The following is a 25892-nucleotide window of genomic DNA, read 5'->3' as shown; positions in this document are numbered from 1 at the left end:
GTTGGGGGCTTTAAAAATGATTTTTGAAATGTTTTTCCTTCTGTCTCTTTTTTCTCTCCCTCTTAATCCAATCTTTCTTTCCCTTTCTGTACCTGATTTGACATTGAATTCAGCCATTTCCTTCTCAGACCTTGTGCTGTTCATTTCACGATCCTTCAGTCTGATTGGTCAAGGAGATACCCAGTTGCTGACCCTGTTCACTCCGCCCAGTAGGGGGCGCCGCATTGATTCCATCTCCCACTTCCAGCAACTTGCAAAATTCATGTAAAATTTAACATTAGGCATTTTTTTTTAAATCTCCAGCAATTGACGACCTCAAGTAGTGAGACGCTGAACTTTTAATTGTTCACAATCTTTGGCTCATCGTCACCATCGGCGGTCCCTCGAACGAGGATGACTTGCTTCCACGAGTTCACAGATGTTTCAATGAAGGACACGATGTTCCAGTCCTGAACTCCAGTTGATGGGCTGGAAGATGCCTGTGGGTGGATTTTTTTAACGTGTGGTGACCGTTGCACACCAGGCACCACACGGGCTCGACAGAGCTAGGTCTTTATCCAGTGGCAAGGGTTAACCAAGACAACTGGAGACCAAGCTCTTCTGCACGGACCTTGTGCGCACACATATCGCAGTGTGGGCTGGCCCATGCTGCCCCTGGGCCCTAGTCTCTTCTGGGTCCCGAACCCTCGCCTCTCCTGGGCCCAAGCCACGACGCTCCTGGGGCCCAAATGGTTGATACCTCAACTCCACGTTCCTGCACTATCCCCAGATTCCCTTAATATCTAAAAATCACTTTACAACCAATGAAGTACTTTCGGAGTGCAGTCACCATTGTAATGTGGGAAACGCAGCAGTCAGTTTGAAGATAAGCAAGCTCCCACACACAGCAATGTGATTATGACCAGATCATCTGTTTTTGTTATGTGGATTGAGGGATATATATTGGCCAGGGCACCAGGGAGAACTCTGCTGCTCTCTTTGAACTACTGCCACAGGATCTTTTACATTCGCCTGAGAGGGCAAACGGGGCCTCGGTTTAACGTCTCATCCGAAAGATGGCACCTCCAACAGTGCAGCACCTCCTCAGCACTGCACTGGGATTGTCAGCCTAGATTATGTGCTCAAGTCCCTGGAGTAGGATTTGAACCCACAACCTTCTGACTCAGATGTGGGGGGCTACCCACTGAGCCACAGCTGACTGAATAGGTCAGAGAGGCTGTGTTGGTGAAACAATGGTAAAGTTGACGTTTTGAATATCGATTCACCGTAAGTGATTTTTTTGTATTTTCTTTGTAAGAATAAATAAATAAATATCTATCGGTCCCAAACCCGTGACCTCTACCACCGAGAAGGACAAGAGTAGCGGGCGCATGGGAACATCATCACCTCCAAGTTCCCCTCCAAGTCACACACCATCCTGACTTGGAAGTATATCGCCATTCCTTCATCATCACTGGGTCACAATCCTGAAACTCCCTCCCTAACAGCACTGTGGGAGAACCTTCACCACACGGACTGCAGCGGTTCAAGAAGGCGGCTCACCACCACCTTCTCAAGGGGCACTTAAGGATGGGCAATAAATGCTGGCTCACAACACCAATATCCCAAAACAGAATGTACCGTATGAAAGGAGCATTTTTCTGGCCCCCCTAGCGTGCCCAGCAGAGGTAGAATTGGGAAGAAGTGCGTAAAATTCAGCCTTATGCCCCAACCTTGTACCAATATGAGATCAGAAGCGTTAATCCCCTCTCTACCTTCCAGAGAGAAAGATTCATTAGTTCCTACTGTGTCACTTAATTGAACCAAGCAATCACATAATCCTGTTTCTCCTCATTTCAGATGACAATGAGTGTGATGGTGGTGATAATACTGTAATAGCATTGTGCGGTGCAAACACTGAATGTTACAACACACCAGGGAGTTACTACTGTACCTGTAAGAAAGGGTACATCAACCCATCAGGAATCACCAACTTTAAGAGCCGGACAATCTGCCATGGTAAAGAAGTAGTTCACAATTTGTGCCTCTTTCAGTTATGTCTTTAATACTGTTATGAATGACTCCACAAAGTCTAGTTTTGTACTTGAGCTGTTGTGACCTTAGTCCCATTTATTGTAACTCCAGAGTGAGGCACAAGCATGGTGGGCAGGCTTTTATACTGGGCCCTGCACACCTATACAGGTGACCCTCAGGACTCCCACCACAATGCCCTCTGGTGGCACACCTTATGTGACTATACAGTTAGTATACATGGTCTACATACATGACACTTGCTGTCCGTGTTGAAAGGATGCAGGGATTTGTCCCCCATGTCCAGCACTATTATTTTAAATGTGCTCCATTTGACTTCTCAGTAAATGTTGACAATCATCCTCCTCCAATCCATCTGATTTCATTCTTCAATTATCTCTTTGAATTTAGGCTTTATAAAGTTATATAAGTCTGGCTTCTGGTCTTTGGTAAAATCAGGTTAAACTTGGATCAGTCGGAGGTCCCTGTCAGGCTCCAATTAGGGATGGGCAATAAATGCTGGCCCCGTCAGTAACGCCCACATCCTGGGGCTACAATCGGCACTTACTGGACAGTATCTGGGCCACTTCAAAGAAAGACTTGCATTTATAAAGTACCTGTCATGACCTCAAGGTGTCCCAAAATGCTTTACAGCCATTGAAGTACTTTTTGAAGTGTAGTCGCTGCTGTACTGTAGGAAATGCAGCAGCCAATTTGCGCACAGCAAGCTCCCACTAACAGAAATGAAATAAATGCAGATAATCTGTTTTTAGTGATGTTAGTTGAGGGATAAGCATTGGCCGGGACACAGGGGAGAACTCGCCTCTCCTTCTTCGAAATAGTGCCATCGGACCTTTTACATCCAGCTGACTGACAGACGGGGCCTCGGTTTAACGTCTCAACTGAAAGACGGCACATCCGACAGTGCGGCGCTCCCTCATTCGCTGCAAATGCTTTGGGACGTCTGGTGGTTGCGGAAGGCGCTATTCAAATGCAAGTCCTTCATTCTTTACCGTTGGTTTAAAGTTGGAATTGTGCCAATAGTGAGACCCACTTCCCCTTGCCAATCTCGACAGTCTCACACTTTCCAGGTATGCCTCCTCCATAACCACCTGATTAAAAACGGAACGATGATGTATTTTTCAGCAAATTAGTGAAGTTCAGTCACTTTCAGGAAACATCCGTATCTTTTGAGGAAGTCACAGAGTTGTACACTTAATTGCTGTAAATGGATATAAATAAATGTCTAGATCGGGAAGGTGCAGCTCAGCCAATACTGACGAGGGGTCATTTCACAAATGCACACTACCACCATGAGGCTTGTCCGTCGGGACCACATCGGGAGAGAGGTTGGTGGCCCCCAGGATTCTTTCCTTTAATGTTAATGGACACCATTTTCCATTTGATAATGAAAGAAAGAATGACTTGCATTTCTATAGCGCCTTTCATGACCTCAGGATGTCCCAACGTTTTTTACAGCCAATGAAGTACTTTTTTTGGAGTACAGTCATGTAGGAAACGCTGCAGCCAATTTTAGCACAGCAAGCTCCCACAACAGCAATGTGATAATGACCAGATATTCTTTTTTTGTTATGTTGATTGAGGGATAAATATTGGCCCCAGGACACCGGGGAGAACTCCCCTGCTCTTCTTTCAAATAGTGCCACGGGATCTTTGATGTACACCTGAGAGAGCAGTCGGGACTTTGGTTTAACGTCTCATCCGAAAGACAGCACCTCTGACAGTGCAGCACTCCCTCAGCACTGCGCTGGAGTGTCAGCCTAGATTTATTTTCTCAAATCTCTGGAGTGGGACTTGAACCCACAAATTTCTGACTGAGACGCTCCACACTGGAATCACGGATTAATCAACTTTACAAAGTTCTATCCGACTCATCCATCCCTTGCATTATACTGATCAGAGGTTTGGTGAAACTCCCAGTTCAGTTAACATGCAAAGATGCACGCATCTAATATATAACGGGAGAACATTCCAGCACAGAAACAGACCTTTGGCCCATCAGGGCTGCACTGGTGTTATTCTCCGTGTCCAATCCCACTCTCCTGCTCACACCCGGTAGCCTTTAATACTCGTTCCCAAGCAACTCTCTACTTCCTGTCAAAGTACTTATGGTCTTTGTTTCTAAATCACCCCCGCACCCATCTAAAGAATTATTTCCTAGCCAGCGTTTAATTCTTTTGATGATTACCTTACATTTGTGCCCCATGTTAGCATCTTGCTGACAATTGAAAACAATCTTTCGCCATTTCCCTCAGCATAATCCTTCGTGGTGTTGAAGATCTGCATCAGGCCGTACTTCAGCCTTCTGAATTCCAGGGGAAAAAACGATGGCCCGGAATTTGCTGTGACAGGGCAATGAACAGCGACTGTAGTTAGACTTGCCCTTGCCCGTTTAATCTCACCATTGAATGGTGTGATGTTGCTGTATTTCCGCAGCAGATACCAACTAAGCTCGCCACCGAGATAGTTAACTCTTGTCCATTCCAGTCTAAGTAGCCTTTCAACAACATTATAATTACTGGCACTCAAACTCTCTGGCATTGAAACTTATCTATTACAAGTGTGGGGCTCATTCCTTCGGGTTTTAATTGTTGGTGGTGACTTTAAAAATTATTTTTGAAATGTTTTTCCTTCTGTCACTTTTCTCTCCCTCTTAATCCAATCTTTCTTTCCCTTTCTGTACCTGATTTGACATTGAATTCAGCCATTTCCTTCTCAGACCTTGTGCTGTTCATTTCACGATCCTTCAATCTGATTGGTCAAGGAGTCCCCAGTTGCTGGCCCTGTTCATTCCGCCCAGTAGGGGGCGCCGCCATGATTCCACTCCCACTTCCAGAAACTTGCAAAATTCATGTAAAATTTAACATTTGGCATTTTTTTTAAAATCTCCAGCAATTCACAACCTGAAGGAATGAGACGTTGCACTTTCAATTGTTCACTTTCTGGGCCAGAGAGGTTGATTGGCAGTCATTGAAAATTCTTCGTCATAGGCAGTCCCTCGGAATCGAGGAAGACTTGCTTCCACTCTTAAAAATGAGTTCTTTGGTGGCTGAACAGTCCAATACGAGAACCACAGTCCCTGCCACAGGTGGGACAGGTAGTCATTGAGGGAAAGGATGGGACAGATTTGTCGCACGCTCTTTCCACTGCCTGTGCTTGATTTCTGCATGGTCTCGGCAATGAGACTGGGAGCTCAGCGCCCTCCCGGATGCACTTCCTCCACTTAGGGCAGTTTTTGGCCAGGGACTCCCAGGTGTCATTGGAGATATTGCACTTTATCAGGGAGGCTTTGAGGGTCTCCCTATAACGTTTCCTCTGCCCACCTTTGGCTCGTTTGCCGTGAAGGAGTTCCGAGTAGAGCGCTTGCTTTGGCAGTCTCGTGTCTGGCATACAGAACGATGTGGTCCGCCCAGCGGAGTTGATCAAGTGTGGTCAGTGCTTCAATGATGGGGATGTTGGCCTGGTCGAGCACATTAATGTTGGTGCGTCTGTCCTCCCAGGGATTTGTAGGATCTTGCGGAGGCATCGTTGGTGGTATTTCTCCAGCGACTTGAGGTATCTACTGTACATGTCTCTGAGCCATACAGGAGAGCCTGTGTCACTACAGCCCTGTAGACCATGAGCTTGGTGGTAGATTTGAGGGCCTGGTCTTCAAACACTCTTTTCCTCAGGCGACCGAAGGCTGCACTGGCGCACTGGAGGCAGTGTTGAATCTCATCGTCAATGTCTGCTCTTGTTGATAATAGGCTCCCAAGGTATGGGAAATGGTCCATGTTGTCCAGGGACGCACCGTGGACCTTGATGACTGGGGGCAGGGGGGGGGCCAGTGCTGTGCGGTGAGGACAGGCTGCAGGAGGATTTTTGTCTTACGGATGTTTAGTGTAAGGCCCATGCTTTCGTCCGCCTCAGTAAATACGTTGACTATGTCCTGGAGTGCGGCCCCTGTATGTGCGCTGATGCAGGCGTCGTCCACATACTGTAACTCGACGACAGAGGTTAGGGTGGTCTTGGACCTGGCCTGGAGTCGGCGAAGGTTGAAAAGGTTCCCACTGGTTCTGTAGTTTGGTTCCACTCCAGCGGGGAGCATGTTGACTGCGAGGTGGAGCATGGCAGTGAGGAAGATTGAGAAGAGGGTTGGGGCGATGACGCAGCCCTGCTTGACCCCGGTCCGGATGTGGATTGGGCCTGTAATGGATCCATTGGTAAGGATCATGGCCTGCATGTGGTCATGGAGCAGGCGGAGGATGGTGACAAAGTTTTGGGGGCATCCAAAACAGAGGAGGACGCTCCATAGACCCCTCGCAGTTGACAGTGTCAAAGGCCTTTGTAAGGTCGAAGAAGGCCATGTATAAGGGCTGGTGCTGCTACCTGCATTTTTCCCAAGAGAGCTGGATATCGGGCGGGTGTAACACAGGCGACTGATGGGATGCTTTGCACTGCCTTCCAAGATGAACTTGTGCCTCATTGTAAGGCGCACAATTACGCACTCACAAAGGAGTGAATAGTTTGCCAGGGAGTCCCTGCATCAAGATTGATGATAAAAAATCACCCAATAAATCAACGGATACATTTGACTGGGCTACTGGGGAAAGAGCAAGGGGAGTGTGACTAATTGGACAACTCTTTCAAAGAGCTAGCACAGGCACGATGGGCTGAATGACCTCCTTCTGTGCTGTATCATTCTATGATTCTGTGATAAATTGACCTATGTGGAAAAGTACCAATCACACTGGGGGGAAACTGACACGGAACTTCATTGGTTGGAGGATATAGGAGTTATTGGAAGGCATAAACCGAAGCGATGTGAACTTGTCCGTCACTGTTGATAAAAAAACTGCCAAATTGCAAATTTTCTCTTTGTTTATTTATTCGTAGGCTGTGGGCGTCGCTGGCAAGGCCCAAGGGATATGGAGAGAAAGCAGGAATGGGGTACTGAAGTTTCATGATCAGCCAGGATCATATTGAATGGTGGTGCAGGCTCAAAGGGCCGAATGGCCTACTCCTGCACCTATTTTCTATGTTTCTATGTTTCTCTGAGCTTTCAATAAAGTCGAGGATGATGGTATTACCTTTCCTCATTCTTTTTTCTTTGTCATCTCTTCTGATCTTGTTGAACCTGTATCTGTTTGTTTGGTGTCTGTTGCAGTTGATTAGTGTCTGTCCCATACTTGTGGAACCAATGAAGTGTGACGCAATAAAAATGGCTGGTTCCACTGTGTGTGTATCGAAGGATTTTCCTTGGCCACTAGCGGGTCTTCGACAACCCCTTGTGTGGGTAAGAACACTGAACCCTAGTGTAATTGGAAGAGATAGGCAGGGAGGGGTTAGTATTGAACATTTTGGCTGTTGTGAGCATTGAAGCTAATGTCGACACTGTGGCCAAGGCTTTCCGTTCTCCCACCTTGTTGATTGGGAAGCATCTCCCGGGGAAGGAAGGGGGACTCCGGTAGGGAGGCGGAGAGGTTTAGGGAGGGAATTCCAGAGCTTGGCAGCTGAAGGCACGGCCGCCAATGGTGAAGTGATTAATATCAGGGATGCTCAAGAGGCCAGAATTGGAAGAGCGCAGAGATTGCGGAGGGTTGTCGGGCTGGAGGAGGTTACAGAGAGAGGGAGCGGTGAGGCCACGGAAAAATTTGAAAACCAGGATGAGGATCTTAAATCACGTCGTTGCCGGACCGGGAGCATTCTCTACAATCTCAAATGGGGATAAAGAACCTCTCCTTCAAAACTCTCGAACTGAACATGAGCTGGCAGCAAGTGTCCGTCAAACCACCATCATTGCAACAGGCATTTTTAGTCAAATTTACTTTCAATTTTTTAATTTCTAAACCCCACCATCCCTTGTCCTGCACAGCCGATGTGCGTATCGCAGGTGCCAGCATCCAGCAGAGACAGCCCTAGGCTTCAATGAACGCAGCATTGGTCTGTCTCTTTATGGGAGGGAAGGAGCCTGAAAAACCACCAACGCTGCAGGGAACATCGCTCAGCGTCTGCCTCCCCTCTCACTCCCTTTTGCGCTCTAAGGGAAGTGGTTAGCGCTTGATTTAGCGCTGCACCTCCCTGTTGGAACGCTAAAGTGGAAGTTCCCGGCAGAATCAAATCTTTAGCGCCTGGCGATACATTTGCGCTCCCGTAAAAGCTAGCGCCCCAATCGTGGCGCGACACAATGTCTAGCCCTTAAACGGGAGATTGTATCCCTGGCTTGTGGCAGCTAGAGACGGTAAATCCATTGCACGAGGAATATTTCTGCTATTATCAAGAGGAGAGAGTTGGCCGGAGGGAACTGGGTTATATTACAGTGATATTTCTATTACAGAGCTGAAATATAATGGTGTAATTCTCCGTAGCCCATCAGCTACTTAACTGTCCCTTCCCAGCCCTAAAGTGATGCTTTCCATTTACATCTGGCCATTCAGAATATATCTCCACCTCCGTGACCTCTTGACTACTGGCTGTATCCAGTCCCGGCCCCCAGTTCCCCCACATTGAGTACCTGGCTCTTTCTAGGACACTGCTGCCCATTGTGGGCTCGGGATTCGAGGGGACAGATGTCCATTAGGCCGGCCTCAGGGGATGGCCGATTGGCAGATGGGACCCATCACTTGGGGGCCAGCAGTTCCAGAGTCGTGCCCGTCAGTCCCACTTCAACCACTGCTCTTTGGCCCTAACATCTTCACACTGATGAGCAAAACATTCCTCCGCTTCCCTGCCTCCCCCCAAATAACGTTTGAAAAGATCTCCCAACAGCTGGTTAAGTTAGTAAAGTCACTTTCTTATGTATTACAGATATTGATGAGTGTGTGGATACAACGAGAGTTTGCGGGTCCAATGCAACCTGTAGCAATACAATGGGAGGTTTCTACTGTACCTGTGCTGGAGGCTTTGTCTCAAACAATGGAGACCGTACCTTAACCGATATAACAAAAGCTCAGTGTCAAGGTAAGGACTTTACTCTCCCTCGCAATGAGTCCCAGGATGAGAGTGTTGTGATTCTTTGTTCTCTTTGATCTTCTGAAGCCAGCGCGTTTGCCGTCTACTGTGGATCTGTGCCCGACCCGTCGCCTGTGCGCCCAATGGAGTCTGTCTGAATAACAACGGATGTTTCTGATGTGAGCACAATGAAGGATTAATAAATGACAGCCAGCATGGATTTGTTAAAGGCAATTTGTGTCTGACAAAATTGATTGAGTTCTTTGATGAAGTAGCGAAGAGGGTGGATGAGGGCAGTGCAGTTGATGTCATATATGTGGTCTTTCAAAAGGCGTTTGATAAAGTGGAACATAATAGACTTGTTAGCAAAATTGAATCCACAGGATTCTAGGGATAGTGGCAATGTGGATACAAACTTGGCTAAGATACAGAAAGCTGAGAGTAGTGGTTAACTGTTGTTTATCAGACATATACAGCGATGTCCCCCAGAGGTTTGCATTAGGACCACCACTGGAGAATTGCGTCCAATTCTGGGCACCACACTTTAGGAAGGATGTCAAGGCCTTGGAGAGGGTGCAGTGGAGATTTACTAGAATGATACTGGGGATGAGGGACTTCAGCTATGTGGAAAGGCTGCAGAAGCTGGAGTTGGTCTCCTTGGAGCAGAGAAGGTTAAGGGGAAATCTAATAGAACTGTTCAAAATTAAGAAAGATTTTGATATAGATAGGGAGTAACTGTTTCCACTGGCAGGACAGCTGATAACCAGAGGCCACAGATTAAAGACAAGTAGCAAAAGAACCAGGGAGAAGATGGAAACATTTTTTACGCAGTGAATCGTTATGATCTGGAACGCACTGCCTGAAAGGGAGGTGCAAGCAGATTCAATCGTGACTTTCAAAAGGAAATTGGATAAATACTTGAAGGAAAAAACAATTGCAGAATTATGGGGAAAGTGCGGGCGAGTGGAACTGATTACATAGCTCTTCCACAGAACCAGCACAGGCTTGATGTGCTGAATGGCAGGCTTCTGTGCTGTGTGATTCTATGTGTTAGCTCGGCCCCTAGGGGGCACTGGAGTGGATCCTGCTGTCTGGTCCATTGCTAAGTCAGACGGGACCTCGGTTAAACATCGCTTGCTTCTAAAACAGAGAGTCGGGATGAACGGATCATTTTCTGGTTGGCAAACTGTAACTAGTGGGGTGCCACAGGGATCAGTGCTGGGGCCTCAATTATTTACAATCTATTAATGGATTGGATGAGGGGATCAAGTGTAATGTAGGCAAATTTGCTGATGATTCAAAGATAGGTGAGAAAGCAAGTTGTGCGGAGAACGCAAAGATTCTGCAAAAGGATATAGACAGGCTAAGTGAGTGGGCAAAAATTTGGCAGATGGAGTATAATGTGGGAAAATAGGAAAATGTGTGGTTATCTACTTTGGTAGGAAAAATAAAAAAGCATATTATTATTTAAATGGAAAAATGCTGCAGTTCTGAGGGTATTTGTACATAAAACACAAAAAGTTAGGATGAAGGTAAAGCAAGTAATTAGGAAGGCAAATGGAATGTTGGTCTTTATTGCAAGGGGGATGGAGTATAAAAGCAGAGAAGTCCTGCTACAACTGTAAAGGGCGTTAGTAAGACCACACCTGGAGTACTGTGTACAGTTTTGGCCTTCTTACTTAAGGAGGGATATACTTGCATTGGAGGCAGTTCAGAGAAGGTTCACGAGGTTGATTCCTGAGATGAAGGGGTTGTCTTATGAAGAAAGATTGAGCAGGTTGGGCCTACACTCATTGGAGTTTATAAGAATGAGAGGTGATCTTAATGAAATGTATAAGATTCTGAGGGGGTTTGACAGGGTAGTTGCAGAGAGGATGTTTCCCCTCGTGGGGGAATCTAGAACTAGGGAGCATAGTTTAAGAATAAGGGGTTGCCCATTTAAAACAGAACTGAGGAGGAATTTCTTCTCTGTGGGTTGTGGATCCTTGGAATTCTCTACCCCAGAGAGCTGTGGAGGCTGGGTCATTGAATATATTTAATGTGGAGGTAGACAGATTTTTGAACGATAAGGGAGTGAAGGGTTGTGGGCAGCAGGCAGGGAAGCAGAGTTGAGGCCAGGATCAGATCAGCCATGATCTTATTGAATAACGGAGCAGGCACGAGGGGCCAAATGGCCTACTCCTGCTCCTATTTCTTATGCCTTATGTTCTAAGTTGGTTGTGGGTTCAAGCCCCACTTCACAATCTAGGCTGACGCTCCAGTGCAGTGCTGAGGGCCTTTCTGAAGACACTTCTCTCCTGTCCTTAATCTCCTACGGTTGGAGTCAGACATGACATTCTTGGCCTTCAGATGTTTGGAGCTGCCTGTTATCAGTTATTAATGTTCACGATGTTCCAGTCACTTTAGCTATTGTACCCTGGAACGAATCCTTCAATTCTAACACCAGTCTGCAGAGACTTTTTTGTCTCAAGTTATTTCTTTTAATTCCCAATTTCTTACAGGAATGTAAGCTTGGACAGTCTCACTCCCCATCCCAGTGGAATCATTTCTTCCCCCGACGACACTCTGTTACCTGGTGGGGGAAACAAGTTTTAGAACTTTAACATTTCATGTACAAACCGTTAGGGGGAAAAATTGGCCTGGTTTGCTCCTCGCGTTCGTGCCTGTGGGGGGCGCTAATGGGGCGCTAAGGGATTACCGACCGGGCGCGGCGAGATCACTGACACCTGCGAATTTGCCTGGCGGGTTTGGGCTGGCGCTAAGACTTAGAGTCCGGGAGATCGTGACCTCATCCAGTGTGCAGCACCAAGTTACTGCCCCAGATGCAATATTTGCTCCCGCCTCATGCAACATCGCCAGGCATCAAAAATGGCATCTGCGGGAGGCGTTGTCACCTCGGCCGGCCGCTTAGGGAGCGCTGATTAAAGGCAGCAGTGGTCAGGTTGGCCAAAATCTTCTTACGTCCCCAGTGTGTTGCATTCTGCTCTTTTTGGACCCCACGATTGCTCAGTCCTGCACTCTCTCAGAGCGCTTGGAGCTTCTATGTGCGTATCGCAGGTGCCGGCATCCAGCAGAGACAGCCCTAGGCTTCAATGAACGCAGCATTGGTCTTTCTCTTTATGGGAGGGAAGGAGCCTGAAAAACCACCAACGCTGCAGGAACATCGCTCAGCGTCTGCCTTCCCTCTCACTCCCTTTTGCGCTCTAAGGGAAGTGGTTAGCGCTTGATTTAGCGCGGCACCTCCCTGTTGGAACGCTAAAGTGGAAGTTCCCGGCAGAATCAAATCTTTAGCGCCTGGCGATACATTTGCGCTCCCGTAAAAGCTAGCGCCCCAATCGTGGCGCGACACAATGTCTAGCCCTTAAACGGGAGATTATATCCCTGGCTTGTGGCAGCTAGAGACAGTAAATCCATTGCACGAGGAATATTTCTGCTATTATCAAGAGGAGAGAGTTGGCCGTAAGGGAACTGGGTTATATTACAGTGATATTTCTATTACAGAGCTGAAATATAATGGTGTAATTCTCCGTAGCCCATCAGCTACTTAACTGTCCCTTCCCATCACTACCCCCATCTACTACCCTAAGGTGATGCCTTCCATTTACATCCGGCCATTCAGAATATATCTCCACCTCCGTGACCTCTTGACTACTGGCTGTATCCAGTCCCGGCCCCCAGTTCCCCCACATTGAGTATCTGGCTCTTTCTAGGACACTGCTGCCCATTGTGGGCTTGGGATTCGAGGGGACAGATGTCCATTAGGCCGGCCTCAGGGGATGGCCGATTGGCAGATGGGACCCATCACTTGGGGGCCAGCAGTTCCAGAGTCGTGCCCGTCAGTCCCACTTCAACCACTGCTCTTTGGCCCTAACATCTTCACACTGATGAGCAAAACATTCCTCCGCTTCCCCACCTCCCCCCAAATAACGTTTGAAAAGATCTCCCAACAGCTGGTTAAGTTAGTAAAGTCACTTTCTTATGTATTACAGATATTGATGAGTGTGTGGATACAACGAGAGTTTGCGGGTCCAATGCAACCTGTAGCAATACAATGGGAGGTTTCTACTGTACCTGTGCTGGAGGCTTTGTCTCAAACAATGGAGACCGTACCTTTACCGATATAACAAAAGCTCAGTGTCAAGGTAAGGACTTTACTCTCCCTTGCAATGAGTCCCAGGATGAGAGTGTTGTGATTCTTTGTTCTCTTTGATCTTCTGAAGCCAGCGCGTTTGCCGTCTACTGTGGATCTGTGCCCGACCCGTCCCCTGTATGCCCAATGGAGTCTGTCTGAATAACAACGGATGTTTCTGATGTGAGCACAATGAAGGATTAATAAATGACAGCCAGCATGGATTTGTTAAAGGCAATTCGTGTCTGACAAAATTGATTGAGTTCTTTGATGAAGTAGCGAAGAGGGTGGATGAGGGCAGTGCAGTTGATGTCATATATGTGGTCTTTCAAAAGGCGTTTGATAAAGTGGAACATAATAGACTTGTTAGCAAAATTGAATCCACGGGATTCTAGGGATAGTGGCAATGTGGATACAAACTTGGCTAAGATACAGAAAGCTGAGAGTAGTGGTTAACTGTTGTTTATCAGACATATACAGTGATGTCCCCCAGAGGTTTGCATTAGGACCACCACTGGAGAATTGCGTCCAATTCTGGGCACCACACTTTAGGAAGGATGTCAAGGCCTTGGAGAGGGTGCAGTGGAGATTTACTAGAATGATACTGGGGATGAGGGACTTCAGCTATGTGGAAAGGCTGCAGAAGCTGGAGTTGGTCTCCTTGGAGCAGAGAAGGTTAAGGGGAAATCTAATAGAACTGTTCAAAATTAAGAAAGATTTTGATATAGATAGGGAGTAACTGTTTCCACTGGCAGGACAGCTGATAACCAGAGGCCACAGATTAAAGACAAGTAGCAAAAGAACCAGGGAGAAGATGGAAACATTTTTTACGCAGTGAATCGTTATGATCTGGAACGCACTGCCTGAAAGGGAGGTGCAAGCAGATTCAATCGTGACTTTCAAAAGGAAATTGGATAAATACTTGAAGGAAAAAACAATTGCAGAATTATGGGGAAAGTGCGGGCGAGTGGAACTGATTACATAGCTCTTCCACAGAACCAGCACAGGCTTGATGTGCTGAATGGCAGGCTTCTGTGCTGCGTGATTCTATGTGTTAGCTCGGCCCCTAGGGGGCACTGGAGTGGATCCTACTGTCTGGTCCATTGCTAAGTCAGACGGGACCTCGGTTAAACATCGCTTGCTTCTAAAACAGAGAGTCGGGATGAACGGATCATTTTCTGGTTGGCAAACTGTAACTAGTGGGGTGCCACAGGGATCAGTGCTGGGGCCTCAATTATTTACAATCTATTAATGGATTGGATGAGGGGATCAAGTGATATGTAGGCAAATTTGCTGATGATTCAAAGATAGGTGAGAAAGCAAGTTGTGCGGAGAACGCAAAGATTCTGCAAAAGGATATAGACAGGCTAAGTGAGTGGGCAAAAATTTGGCAGATGGAGTATAATGTGGGAAAATACGAAAATGTGTGGTTATCTACTTTGGTAGGAAAAATAAAAAAGCATATTATTATTTAAATGGAAAAATGCTGCAGTTCTGAGGGTTTTTGTACATGAAACACAAAAAGTTAGGATGAAGGTAAAGCAAGTAATTAGGAAGGCAAATGGAATGTTGGTCTTTATTGCAAGGGGGATGGAGTATAAAAGCAGAGAAGTCCTGCTACAACTGTAAAGGGCGTTGGTAAGACCACACCTGGAGTACTGTGTACAGTTTTGGCCTCCTTACTTAAGGAGGGATATACTTGCATTGGAGGCAGTTCAGAGAAGGTTCACGAGGTTGATTCCTGAGATGAAGGGGTTGTCTTATGAAGAAAGATTGAGCAGGTTGGGCCTACACTCATTGGAGTTTATAAGAATGAGAGGTGATCTTAATTAAATGTATAAGCTTCTGAGGGGGTTTGACAGGGTAGTGGCAGAGAGGATGTTTCCCCTCGTGGGGGAATCTAGAACTAGGGGGCATAGTTTAAGAATAAGGGGTTGCCCATTTAAAACAGAACTGAGGAGGAATTTCTTCTCTGTGGGTTGTGGATCCTTGGAATTCTCTACCCCAGAGAGCTGTGGAGGCTGGGTCATTGAATATATTTAATGTGGAGGTAGACAGATTTTTGAACGATAAGGGAGTGAAGGGTTGTGGGCAGCAGGCAGGGAAGCAGAGTTGAGGCCAGGATCAGATCAGCCATGATCTTATTGAATAACGGAGCAGGCACGAGGGGCCAAATGGCCTACTCCTGCTCCTATTTCTTATGCCTTATGTTCTAAGTTGGTTGTGGGTTCAAGCCCCACTTCACAATCTAGGCTGACGCTCCAGTGCAGTGCTGAGGGCCTTTCTGAAGACACTTCTCTCCTGTCCTTAATCTCCTACGGTTGGAGTCAGACATGACATTCTTGGCCTTCAGATGTTTGGAGCTGCCCGTTATCAGTTATTAATGTTCACGATGTTCCAGTCACTTTAGCTATTGTACCCTGGAACGAATCCTTCAATTCTAACACCAGTCTGCAGAGACTTTTTTGTCTCAAGTTATTTCTTTTAATTCCCAATTTCTTACAGGAATGTAAGCTTGGACAGTCTCACTCTCCATCCCAGTGGAATCATTTCTTCCCCCGACGACACTCTGTTACCTGGTGGGGGAAACAAGTTTTAGAACTTTAACATTTCATGTACAAACCGTTAGGGGGAAAAATTGGCCTGGTTTGCTCCTCGCGTTCGTGCCTGTGGGGGGCGCTAATGGGGTGCTAAGGGATTACCGACCGGGCGCGGCGAGATCACTGACACCTGCGAATTTGCCTGGCGGGTTTGCGCTGGCGCTAAGACTTAGAGTCCGGGAGATCGTGACCTCATCCAGTGTGCAGCACCAAGTTACTGCCCCAGATGCAATATTTGCTCCCGCCTCATGCAACATCGCCAGGCATCAAAAATGGCATCTGCGGGAGGCGTTGTCACCTCGGCCGGCCGCTTAGGGAGCGCTGATTAAAGGCAGCAGTGGTCAGGTTGGCCAAAATCTTCTTACGTCCCCAGTGTGTTGCATTCTGCTCTTTTTGGACCCCACGATTGCTTAGTCTTGCACTCTCTCAGAGTGCTTGGAGCTTCTATGTGCGTATCGCAGGTGCCGGCATCCAGCAGAGACAGCCCTAGGCTTCAATGAACGCAGCATTGGTCTTTCTCTTTATGGGAGGGAAGGAGCCTGAAAAACCACCAACGCTGCAGGGAACATCGCTCAGCGTCTGCCTCCCCTCTCACTCCCTTTTGCGCTCTAAGGGAAGTGGTTAGCGCTTGATTTAGCGCTGCACCTCCCTGTTGGAACGCTAAAGTGGAAGTTCCTGGCAGAATCAAATCTTTAACGCCTGGCGATACATTTGCGCTCCCGTAAAAGCCAGCGCCCCAAGCGTGGCGCGACACAATGTCTAGCCCTTAAACGGGAGATTGTATCCCTGGCTTGTGGCAGCTAGAGACGGTAAATCCATTGCACGAGGAATATTTCTGCTATTATCAAGAGGAGAGTGTTGGCCGTAAGGGAACTGGGTTATATTACAGTGATATTTCTATTACAGAGCTGAAATATAATGGTGTAATTCTCCGTAGCCCATCAGCTACTTAACTGTCCCTTCCCAGCACTACCCCCATCTACTACCCTAAGGTGATGCCTTCCATTTACATCTGGCCATTCAGAATATATCTCCACCTCCGTGACCTCTTGACTACTGGCTGTATCCAGTCCCGGCCCCCAGTTCCCCCACATTGAGTACCTGGCTCTTTCTAGGACACTGCTGCCCATTGTGGGCTCGGGATTCGAGGGGACAGATGTCCATTAGGCCGGCCTCAGGGGATGGCCGATTGGCAGGTGGGACCCATCACTTGGGGGCCAGCAGTTCCAGAGTCGTGCCTGTCAGTCCCACTTCAACCACTGCTCTTTGGCCCTAACATCTTCACACTGATGAGCAAAACATTCCTCCGCTTCCCCACCTCCCCCCAAATAACGTTTGAAAAGATCTCCCAACAGCTGGTTAAGTTAGTAAAGTCACTTTCTTATGTATTACAGATATTGATGAGTGTGTGGATACAACGAGAGTTTGCGGGTCCAATGCAACCTGTAACAATACAATGGGAGGTTTCTACTGTACCTGTGCTGGAGGCTTTGTCTCAAACAATGGAGAACTCACCTTTACCGATATAACAAAAGTTCAGTGTCAAGGTAAGAACTTTACTCTCCCTCGCAATGAGTCCCAGGATGAGAGTGTTGTGATTCTTTGTCCTCTTTGATCTTCTGAAGCCAGCGCGTTTGCCGTCTACTGTGGATCTGTGCCCGACCCGTCCCCTGTGCGCCCAATGGAGTCTGTCTGAATAACAACGGATGTTTCTGATGTGAGCACAATGAAGGATTAATAAATGACAGCCAGCATGGATTTGTTAAAGGCAATTCGTGTCTGACAAAATTGATTGAGTTCTTTGATGAAGTAGCGAAGAGGGTGGATGAGGGCAGTGCAGTTGATGTCATATATGTGGTCTTTCAAAAGGCGTTTGATAAAGTGGAACATAATAGACTTGTTAGCAAAATTTAATCCACAGGATTCTAGGGATAGTGGCAATGTGGATACAAACTTGGCTAAGATACAGAAAGCTGAGAGTAGTGGTTAACTGTTGGTTATCAGACATATACAGCGATGTCTCCCAGAGGTTTGCATTAGGACCACCGCTGGAGAATTGCGTCCAATTCTGGGCACCCCACTTTAGGAAGGATGTCAAGGCCTTGGAGAGGGTGCAGTGGAGATTTACTAGAATGATACTGGGGATGAGGGACTTCAGCTATGTGGAAAGGCTGCAGAAGCTGGAGTTGGTCTTCTTGGAGCAGAGCAGGTTAAGGGGAAATCTAATAGAACTGTTCAAAATTAAGAAAGATTTTGATATAGATAGGGAGTAACTGTTTCCACTGGCAGGACAGCTGATAACCAGAGGACACAGATTAAAGACAAGTAGCAAAAGAACCAGGGAGAAGATGGAGGCATTTTTTACGCAGTGAATCGTTATGATCTGGAACGCACTGCCTGAAAGGGAGGTGCAAGCAGATTCAATAGTGACTTTCAAAAGGAAATTGGATAAATACTTGAAGGAAAAAAATTGCAGAATTATGGGGAAAGTGCGGGCGAGTGGAACTGATTACATAGCTCTTTCACAGAACCAGCACAGGCTTGATGGGCTGAATGGCAGGCTTCTGTGCTGCGTGATTCTATGTGTTAGCTCGGCCCCTAGGGGGTACTGGAGTGGATCCTACTGTCTGGTCCATTGCTAAGTCAGACGGGACCTCGGTTAAACATCGCTTGCTTCTAAAACAGAGAGTCGGGATGAACAGATCACTTTGTGGTTGGCAAACTGTAACTAGTGGGGTGCCAGAGGGATCACTGCTGTGGCTCAACTATATACAATCTATTAATGGATTGGATGAAGGAATCGAGTGTAATGTAGGCATATTTGCTGATGATACAAAGATAGGTGAGAAAGCAAGTTGTGCAGAGGATGCAAAGATTCTGCAAAGGGATATAGACAGGCTAAGTGAGTGGGCAAAAATTTGGCAGATGGAGTACAATGTGATGTGAGGTTATCTACTTTGGTAGGAAAAATAAAAAAGCAAATTATTATTTAAATGGCAAAATGCTGCAGTTCTGAGGGTTTTTGTACATGAAACACAAAAAGTTAGTATGCAGGTAAAGCAAGTAATTAGGAAGGCAAATGGAATGTTGGCCTTTATTGCAAGGGGGATGGAGTATAAAACCAGAGAAGTCCTGCTACAAGGGTTATGTTTCTATAGCAGGAATGGGGTACTGAAGTTGAATGTTCAGCCATGAACTCATTGAATGGCGGTGCAGGCTAGAAGGGCCGAATGGCCTACTCCTGCACCTATTTTCTATGTTTCTATGTTTCTAACTGTAAAGGGCGTTGGTAAGACCACACCTGGAGTACTGTGTACAGTTTTGGTCTCCTTATTTAAGGAGGGATATACTTGCATTGGAGGCAGTTCAGAGAAGGTTCACGAGGTTGATTCCTGAGATCAAGGGGTTGTCTTATGAAGAAAGGTTGAGCAAGTTGGACCTACACTCATTGGAGTTTAGAAGAATGAGAGGTGATCTTAATGAAACGTATAAGCTTCTGAGGGAATTTGACAGGGTAGATGCTGAGAGGATGTTTACTCTCATGGGGGAATCTAAATTTAGGGGGCATAGTTTCAGAATAAGGGGATGCCCATTTAAAACAGAACTGAGGAGGAATTTCTTCTCTACCCCACAGAGCTGTGGAGGCTGGGTCATTGAATATATTTAATGTGGAGGTAGACAGATTTTTGAACGATAAGAGAGTGAAGGGTTATGGGAAGCGGGTAGGGAAGTGGGGTTGAGGCCAGGATCAGTTCAGCCATGATCTTATTGAATAACGGAGCAGGCTTGAGGGGCCAAATGATCTACTTCTGCTCCTATTTCTTAAGCCTTATATTCTAAGTTGGTTGGTTCAAGCCCCACTTCACAATCTAGGCTGACGCTCCAGTGCAGCGCTGAGGGAGCGCGGCACTGTCGGAGGTGCCATCTTTCGGATGAGATATTAACATGAGGCTCCGTCTGCTCTCTCAGGTAGATGTAAAAGATCCCACGGCACTATTTCGATGAAACATAGAAATATAGAAAATAGGTGCAGGACTAGGCCATTCGGTCCTTCGAGCCTGCACCGCCAGTCAACAAGATCATGGCTGATCACCCATCACAGCACCTCCCCCCCCCACGCCCCCTCCACACACCCTCGACCCCGCCAGCCGCAAGGACCACATCCAACTCCCTCCTGAACACATCCAATGAACTGGCATCAACAACTCTCCGCGGCAGGGAACCCCACAGGCCAACAACTCCCCAAGTGAAGAAGTCTCTCCCAATCCCAGCCCAAAACAGCCCACCCCCCATCCCAAGAGCGTGCACCCCCCCCCCGGCTCCGGACCCATCCAACACCGGGAACACTCCCCCCACACCCAACCCGTCCCGTCCCGTCAATCCTTCCCAAATGCTGAACACGCCCGGATGTCGAGCTCCCAGCCCCGGCCACCCCGGAGCCACGTCCCCGCGACACCAACCACACCACATCCACCTACCGCCATCTGCGCAGTCAACCTGTCCACCCTACTCTGAACACTCCCCACACTGAGGCACAGAGCCCCCAGGCCCGCCCCTCCAACACACTTCGCCCCCCCAAGACCTCCACTGCAATGTGGCCCCTCCTGTCCCCCCCCCCCCGGGTTTCTCCACCCCCCACCTCCACCACTCTCCACTCCATCCCCCGCCCCCGTCTCCCCTCATCTTCCCTCTGCCTCCCCACACAGGCTCTCACCTTGGGGGCTGTAACCTTCTGGGGCAGGGAATTTTAGCCCCCAGCGTGGAAGTCCTGCTCCCGCCGCAGAATTGGCCTTACCCCCCCTCACTGGAAACGGAGTGCAATTTTCCACACTCCACTTCCTTTGGGGGCAGTTACCGGGGCACGACTGGATGCTCCTGTGACAGTTTGAACTGGTGCTCTCCACTCTCCCGTCCCGCAACAGTTGGAACTGATGCTCTCCACTCTCCCGTCCCGCAACAGTTGGAACTGGTGCTCTCCACTCTCCCGAAGAGCAGGTGAGTTCGCATCCGATGACCTGGGTCAATATTTTCCCCTCAGCAAACATCAATAAAACAGATGATCTGGTCATTGCCTCGTTGCTGTGTGTGGGAGCTTGCTGTGTGCAAATTGGCTGCTGTGTTTCCCACATTACAATAGTGACTACATTCCAAAAGTATTTAATTGGCTGTGGAGAGGTTTGAGACTTTCAGTGATCGTAAAAGGCGCTATATAAATGCAAGTCTTTCTCTCTCTCACAGGCTCACGTATAATATAAAATGAGCCATAACTAGTCAATTGCACCTGTAATAGCGGATTTCAGTGAAGCACCAGTGAATTCACCGGTAAAACAAGAACCCAGTGCCAAAGTGAAGGCTTTATTTTCCTTCGTAAAGTCCAGAAAGAAATACTTTTATTTAGCGCATTTCACAACGTCAGGATGTTCAAAAGCGCTTTATAGCTGATTAAAAACATTTGACGTGTAGTTATTGCTGTAATGTTGGAAACGCGACAGCCAATTTGCGCACAGCAAGCTCCCAAAACCAGGCACATGACAATGCCCAGATAATCAGCTTTTAGATGTTGGGTGATATCGGCCAGGACACCCGGGGGAGAACTGCCCTTGTTCTTCTTCAATATGGTGTCCTGGGATCTTTTTGCTTCCACCTGAGAGAGCGGACAAGACTTCAGTTTGACATCATCCGAAGGACAGCACATCCAACTGAGCAGCACTCCCTCAGTGATTCTTGATGATGTGCTTCTGTCCTCGGAGTGGGATTTGAACCTACACAACCCTCTGACTCAGAGTCAAGAGTGCCGCCCATTGAACCACTCTTTGAGCTTTCAATAAAGTTGAGGATGAAGGTGTTACCTTTTCTTATTCTTTTTTCTTTGTCGTCTCTTCTGATGTTGTTGAATCTGTATCTGTTTGTTTGGCGTCCATTGCAGTTGATAAGTGTGTGTCCAATACCTGTGGAATCAATCAAGTGTGCCGCAATACACCGACGTGGATCTTCTGTGACTGTATCGAAGGATTTTCCTTGCCCATCAAGGGCACTAAAGTGTCTTCGCCAACCCCTTGTGTGGATAAGAACACTGAACCCTACCCAGTGTAATTGGAAGAGATAGGCAGGGAGGGGTTAGTATTGAACATTTTGGCTGTCGTCAGCATTGAAGCTAATGTCGACACTGTGGCCAAGGCTTTCCGTTCTCCCACCTTGTTGATTGGGAAGCATCTCCCGGGGAAGGAAGGGGGATTCCGGTAGGGAGGCGGAGAGGTTTAGGGAGGGAATTCCAGAGCTTGGCAGCTGAAGGCCCGGCCGCCAATGGTGAAGTGATTAATATCGGGGATGCTAAAGAGGCCGGAATCGGAGGAGCGCAGAGATCGCGGAGGGTTGTCGGGCTGGAGGAGGTTACAGAGAGAGGGAGGGGTGAGGCCACGGAGAAATTTGAAAACCAGGATGAGAATCTTAAATCGCGTCGTTGCCGGACCGGGAGCATTCTCTACAATCTCAAATGGGGACACTGAACCTCTCCTTCAAAACTGTCGAACTGAACATGAGCTGGCAGCAAGTGTCCGTCAAACCACCATCATTGCAACAGGCATTTTTAGTCAAATTTACTTTCAATTTTTTAATCTCTAAACCCCACCATCCCTTGTCCTGCAGAGATGTCGGGACAACAAGGGACGGACTCACAGCCCGAGACCCTATCGACACCTCGAGCCCTCCCACCCTCTGCTAACGAGGCTGAGCTCAGGATTACACAGACTCAAAGTCTGGGGGGGTGGGGGTTTGCTCTCCGCCCACGACCTGCCCACCAGTCGAGGTGGGCACCTGACCCACCAAACCTGGGCCGTTGCCAGACCAGAAAGGGGCTTCGTTTGTCTTGTTAACACTGGCGGGGTGATGGTGGCAACCTGTGTTCATGTGTATTTCTGGTTTTAGATATTGACGAGTGTCTTGTAGACCCCTGTGGTCCTCACGGCATCTGCAGAAATACACAGGGAAGCTTCACTTGTGAAGCAACGCCGACCCAGAGCACGACCAGCAGCCCCACTGAGATCGGTAAGAAAACCAATAACCTGACCCAGTATTTCAATAAAAGGAGACGAATTCTATTTATATTTCAGAGATTTTAAGGCTTAAATATTTAACTGTATATGAATTGATTACTATGAACACATTTCTCGCCCCTGTCCCGGCCACTATTACTATCACGATATTCGGATGCCTGATCCACTTCCACAAAGCAGTTGATTTTAAGTTTGCAATGGCTCAAGTGTAGCCGGTGTTCGAAAGTGTTCATTGTAACATAAAGCTCTCCCTAGTGGACTACTGTGGTAATGTAACGACTGATGTAAATACAATGAAAGGGTCATGTGACAAGTCACATGATGACAAGTTCCTGTCAAGCCATCTTGTGTGTAATGTAATGTGTAAGGCATGGGCCTTACACTAAACATCCATAAGACAAACCAAACTGACCCCGACACACAGCACTGCCCCCCCCCCCCCCCCGGTCATCAAAATCCACGGACAATGTGGACAATTTTCCATACCTCGGGAGCCTACTATCAGCAAGGGCAGACATCGACGACGAGGTCCAGCACCGTCTCCAGTGCGCCAGCGCAGCCTTCGGTCGATTGAGGAAGAGAGTGTTTGAAGACCAGGACCTCAAATCTGGCATCAAGCTTATGGTCTACAGGGCAGTAGTGATACCCACCCTCCTATATGGCTCAGAGATGTAGACACCTCAAAGCGCTGGAGAAGTACCACCAGCGCTGCCTCCGCAGGATCCTGCAAATCCACTGGGAGGATAGACGCACCAACATCAGTGTTCTCGCTCAGGCCAACATCTCCAGCATCGAAGCACTGACCACACTTGACCAACTCCACTAGGCAGGCCAATCGCCTGCATGCCCGACACGAGACTTCCAAACCAAGCACTCTACTCGGAATTCCTACACGGCAAGCGAGCCCCAGATGGGCAGAGGAAATGTTTCAAGGACACCCTCAAAACCTCCTTGATGAAGTGCGACATCCCCACCGACACCTGGGAGTCCCTGGCCAAAGACGACCCTAAGTGAAGGAGAGGAAGAGCATCCGGGAGGGCGCTGAGCATCCTCGAGTTTCGTCGCCGAGAGCGTGCAGAAACCAAACACAGGCAGCGGAAGGAGCGTGCGGTAAACCAGTTCCATCCACTCCTTCCCTCAACCACTGTCTGTCCCATCTGTGACAGAGACTGTTCAGCCAGCTGAGAACTCACTTTTAGAGTGGAAGCAAGTCTTCATCGATTTCGAGGGACTGCCTATGATGATGATGAGTGTGTTAGTGATGATGTAAAGAATATATCATATTCAGACAGCCAATCAAAGGGCGAGTGTAACCCGACCTGGCAGAAACCGGGCGATCGAGTTAGCGGCCAACATCTCACAGAACCTACAGAGCAACCTAAAGGCAACGGGGTCTGTGATATATTCTTTACAACATCACAAACAAACACACTCGACAAGGTGGCTCCAACACATCAAGTGACCTTTATTGTCTTTGCATAGCAGTTGCATTACCACAGTAGTGCACTAGGTGGCACTCTCTATTACGAGGTTCATCTTTAAACCCGCACATTGGCTCCGATTGCATCGCGGCCCGAGCCGGGAAGCCATCGTACCTTTCCCGCCAGGTGAAGACAAAGAGAGACGATCCGGGTGCACAAGAGGCCATCTCAAGGTGCTTTCCCTCCTCTGGCTTTCCTTGTCCACAGGGAGCAGGAGTGTTCCTCCGGGCTCCATAAAGAAAGACTTGCATTTATATAGCGACTTTCACCACCACCGGATGTTGCAAATCCCTTTACAGCCAATGAAGCAATTTTTTGGAGTGTAGACACTGTTGTAATGTAGGAAATGCAGCAGCCAGTTTGTGCACAGCAAGCTCCCACAAACAGCAATGTGATAATGACCAGATCATCTGTTTTTGCTTTGTGGATTGAGGATATTCGCCAGGACACAAGAGATAACATCTCTGCTTTACTTTGAAATAGTGACCTGGGATGTTTTACATCCACCTGAGAGAGCAGACAGGGCCTGGTTTAACGACTCATCTGAAAGATGGCACCTCCGACAGTGCAGTGTTCTGACTAGAATATCAGCGTAGATTTTTAAGCTCAAGTTCCTGGAGTGGGCCTTGAACCCACAACCTTCTGACTCGGAGGTGACTGTGCTACCCACTGAGCCACGGCTGACACTGAGGTGTGCTGAGACGTTGCACCCAGGCTGGGATATGACTCCATGTTGCGATAAATCTCACACTTCCCATGTAGACATTGGGACAGAAATCTCATTTGCTTTTCGAGCATTTTAGTTACATCTTAAATGTTTTCCTGTCTTCACAGATTTGATCAAGGTCGACATGGAGCAATGCAGCTTGAACAATTCCCCCGAGGCGGGGCAGGTATTTACCATGATTCGAAGCGATGGCGATGAGGCAAAGACTGAGATACCGAGACTTTTCCCACCTGCACAGAGCAGGCTAAGAGCAGATACAATAGGGGCTTTTAAAATGATGAATGGTTTTGAGAGGGTGAAAAGAGAAATATCACCTCATGTGGAGTCAGCGACCGAGAGCTTTCAATTTAAACAGTCACGAAGCACATAGGGCTCAATTTTGCCCAATCCCGTTTTCTGGCGTATTGCCAGAGTTACACCAGGTTTTTAGGTCCAGAAATGCGGCAGAAAAAATTGTACTAACTTTCCCCGATCTTTATACTGCAATTCGGAGCCGCACAGTGTGGGCAGTCGCCTCGAGGGGTGGAGCCTGCTGTCTGCACCAAAAAACACAGCCGGGCCTTCTGCACATGCGCGGGAAAAAAAACTTACGTTCTTGATGTCGCTGCAATGGACACGCATGCGCAGTGCAGTGCAGCTCCGAGTAGGCAATCGAACATTTTTAAAGAGCCAGTTGTGTGTGTGAGTGGGTGTGGGTATCGCAAGTCTTGTACAATTATGTAGAAAACAAATGTACTAAAATAGCTCAGGTGGCAACCAGTTTGTGCCTTTTTATACAGACATGGTGGTTCACACCCAGTGCCCCTCTGCCCTTCTCACTGAGCCACTACATTTGAAGAGGGATTATTATTTTCCCTCTCCGGTAAAATATGGGGAAAGAGTAAAGAAAAGAAATATCACTTGATATAAGTTTCCATAAAAACCAGAGATAGTTAACTAAAC

The 25892-nt window shown here is 47.7% G+C and overlaps 1 protein-coding gene across 1 annotated transcript in view; it reads left to right on the top strand.

The window, feature by feature from the left end:
- The window catches only part of LOC139237767 (adhesion G protein-coupled receptor E2-like), an 80903-nt gene that overhangs the window by 16529 nt on the left and 38482 nt on the right, over positions 1–25892 (top strand). Inside the window, exons 5-10 of the mRNA XM_070866951.1 lie at positions 1840–1998; positions 8818–8970; positions 12951–13103; positions 17085–17237; positions 22615–22734; positions 25058–25116. Of these exons, the coding sequence (XP_070723052.1) occupies positions 1840–1998; positions 8818–8970; positions 12951–13103; positions 17085–17237; positions 22615–22734; positions 25058–25116 (797 nt within the window). The remainder of the gene's footprint in view (positions 1–1839; positions 1999–8817; positions 8971–12950; positions 13104–17084; positions 17238–22614; positions 22735–25057; positions 25117–25892) is intronic.

The sequence above is a fragment of the Pristiophorus japonicus genome, chromosome 24 (assembly GCF_044704955.1).
Source record: "Pristiophorus japonicus isolate sPriJap1 chromosome 24, sPriJap1.hap1, whole genome shotgun sequence".
Lineage (NCBI taxonomy): Eukaryota > Metazoa > Chordata > Chondrichthyes > Pristiophoridae > Pristiophorus > Pristiophorus japonicus.
Note: the sequence above shows the minus strand (reverse complement) of the source record. Positions and strands in the feature narration are given on the sequence as shown.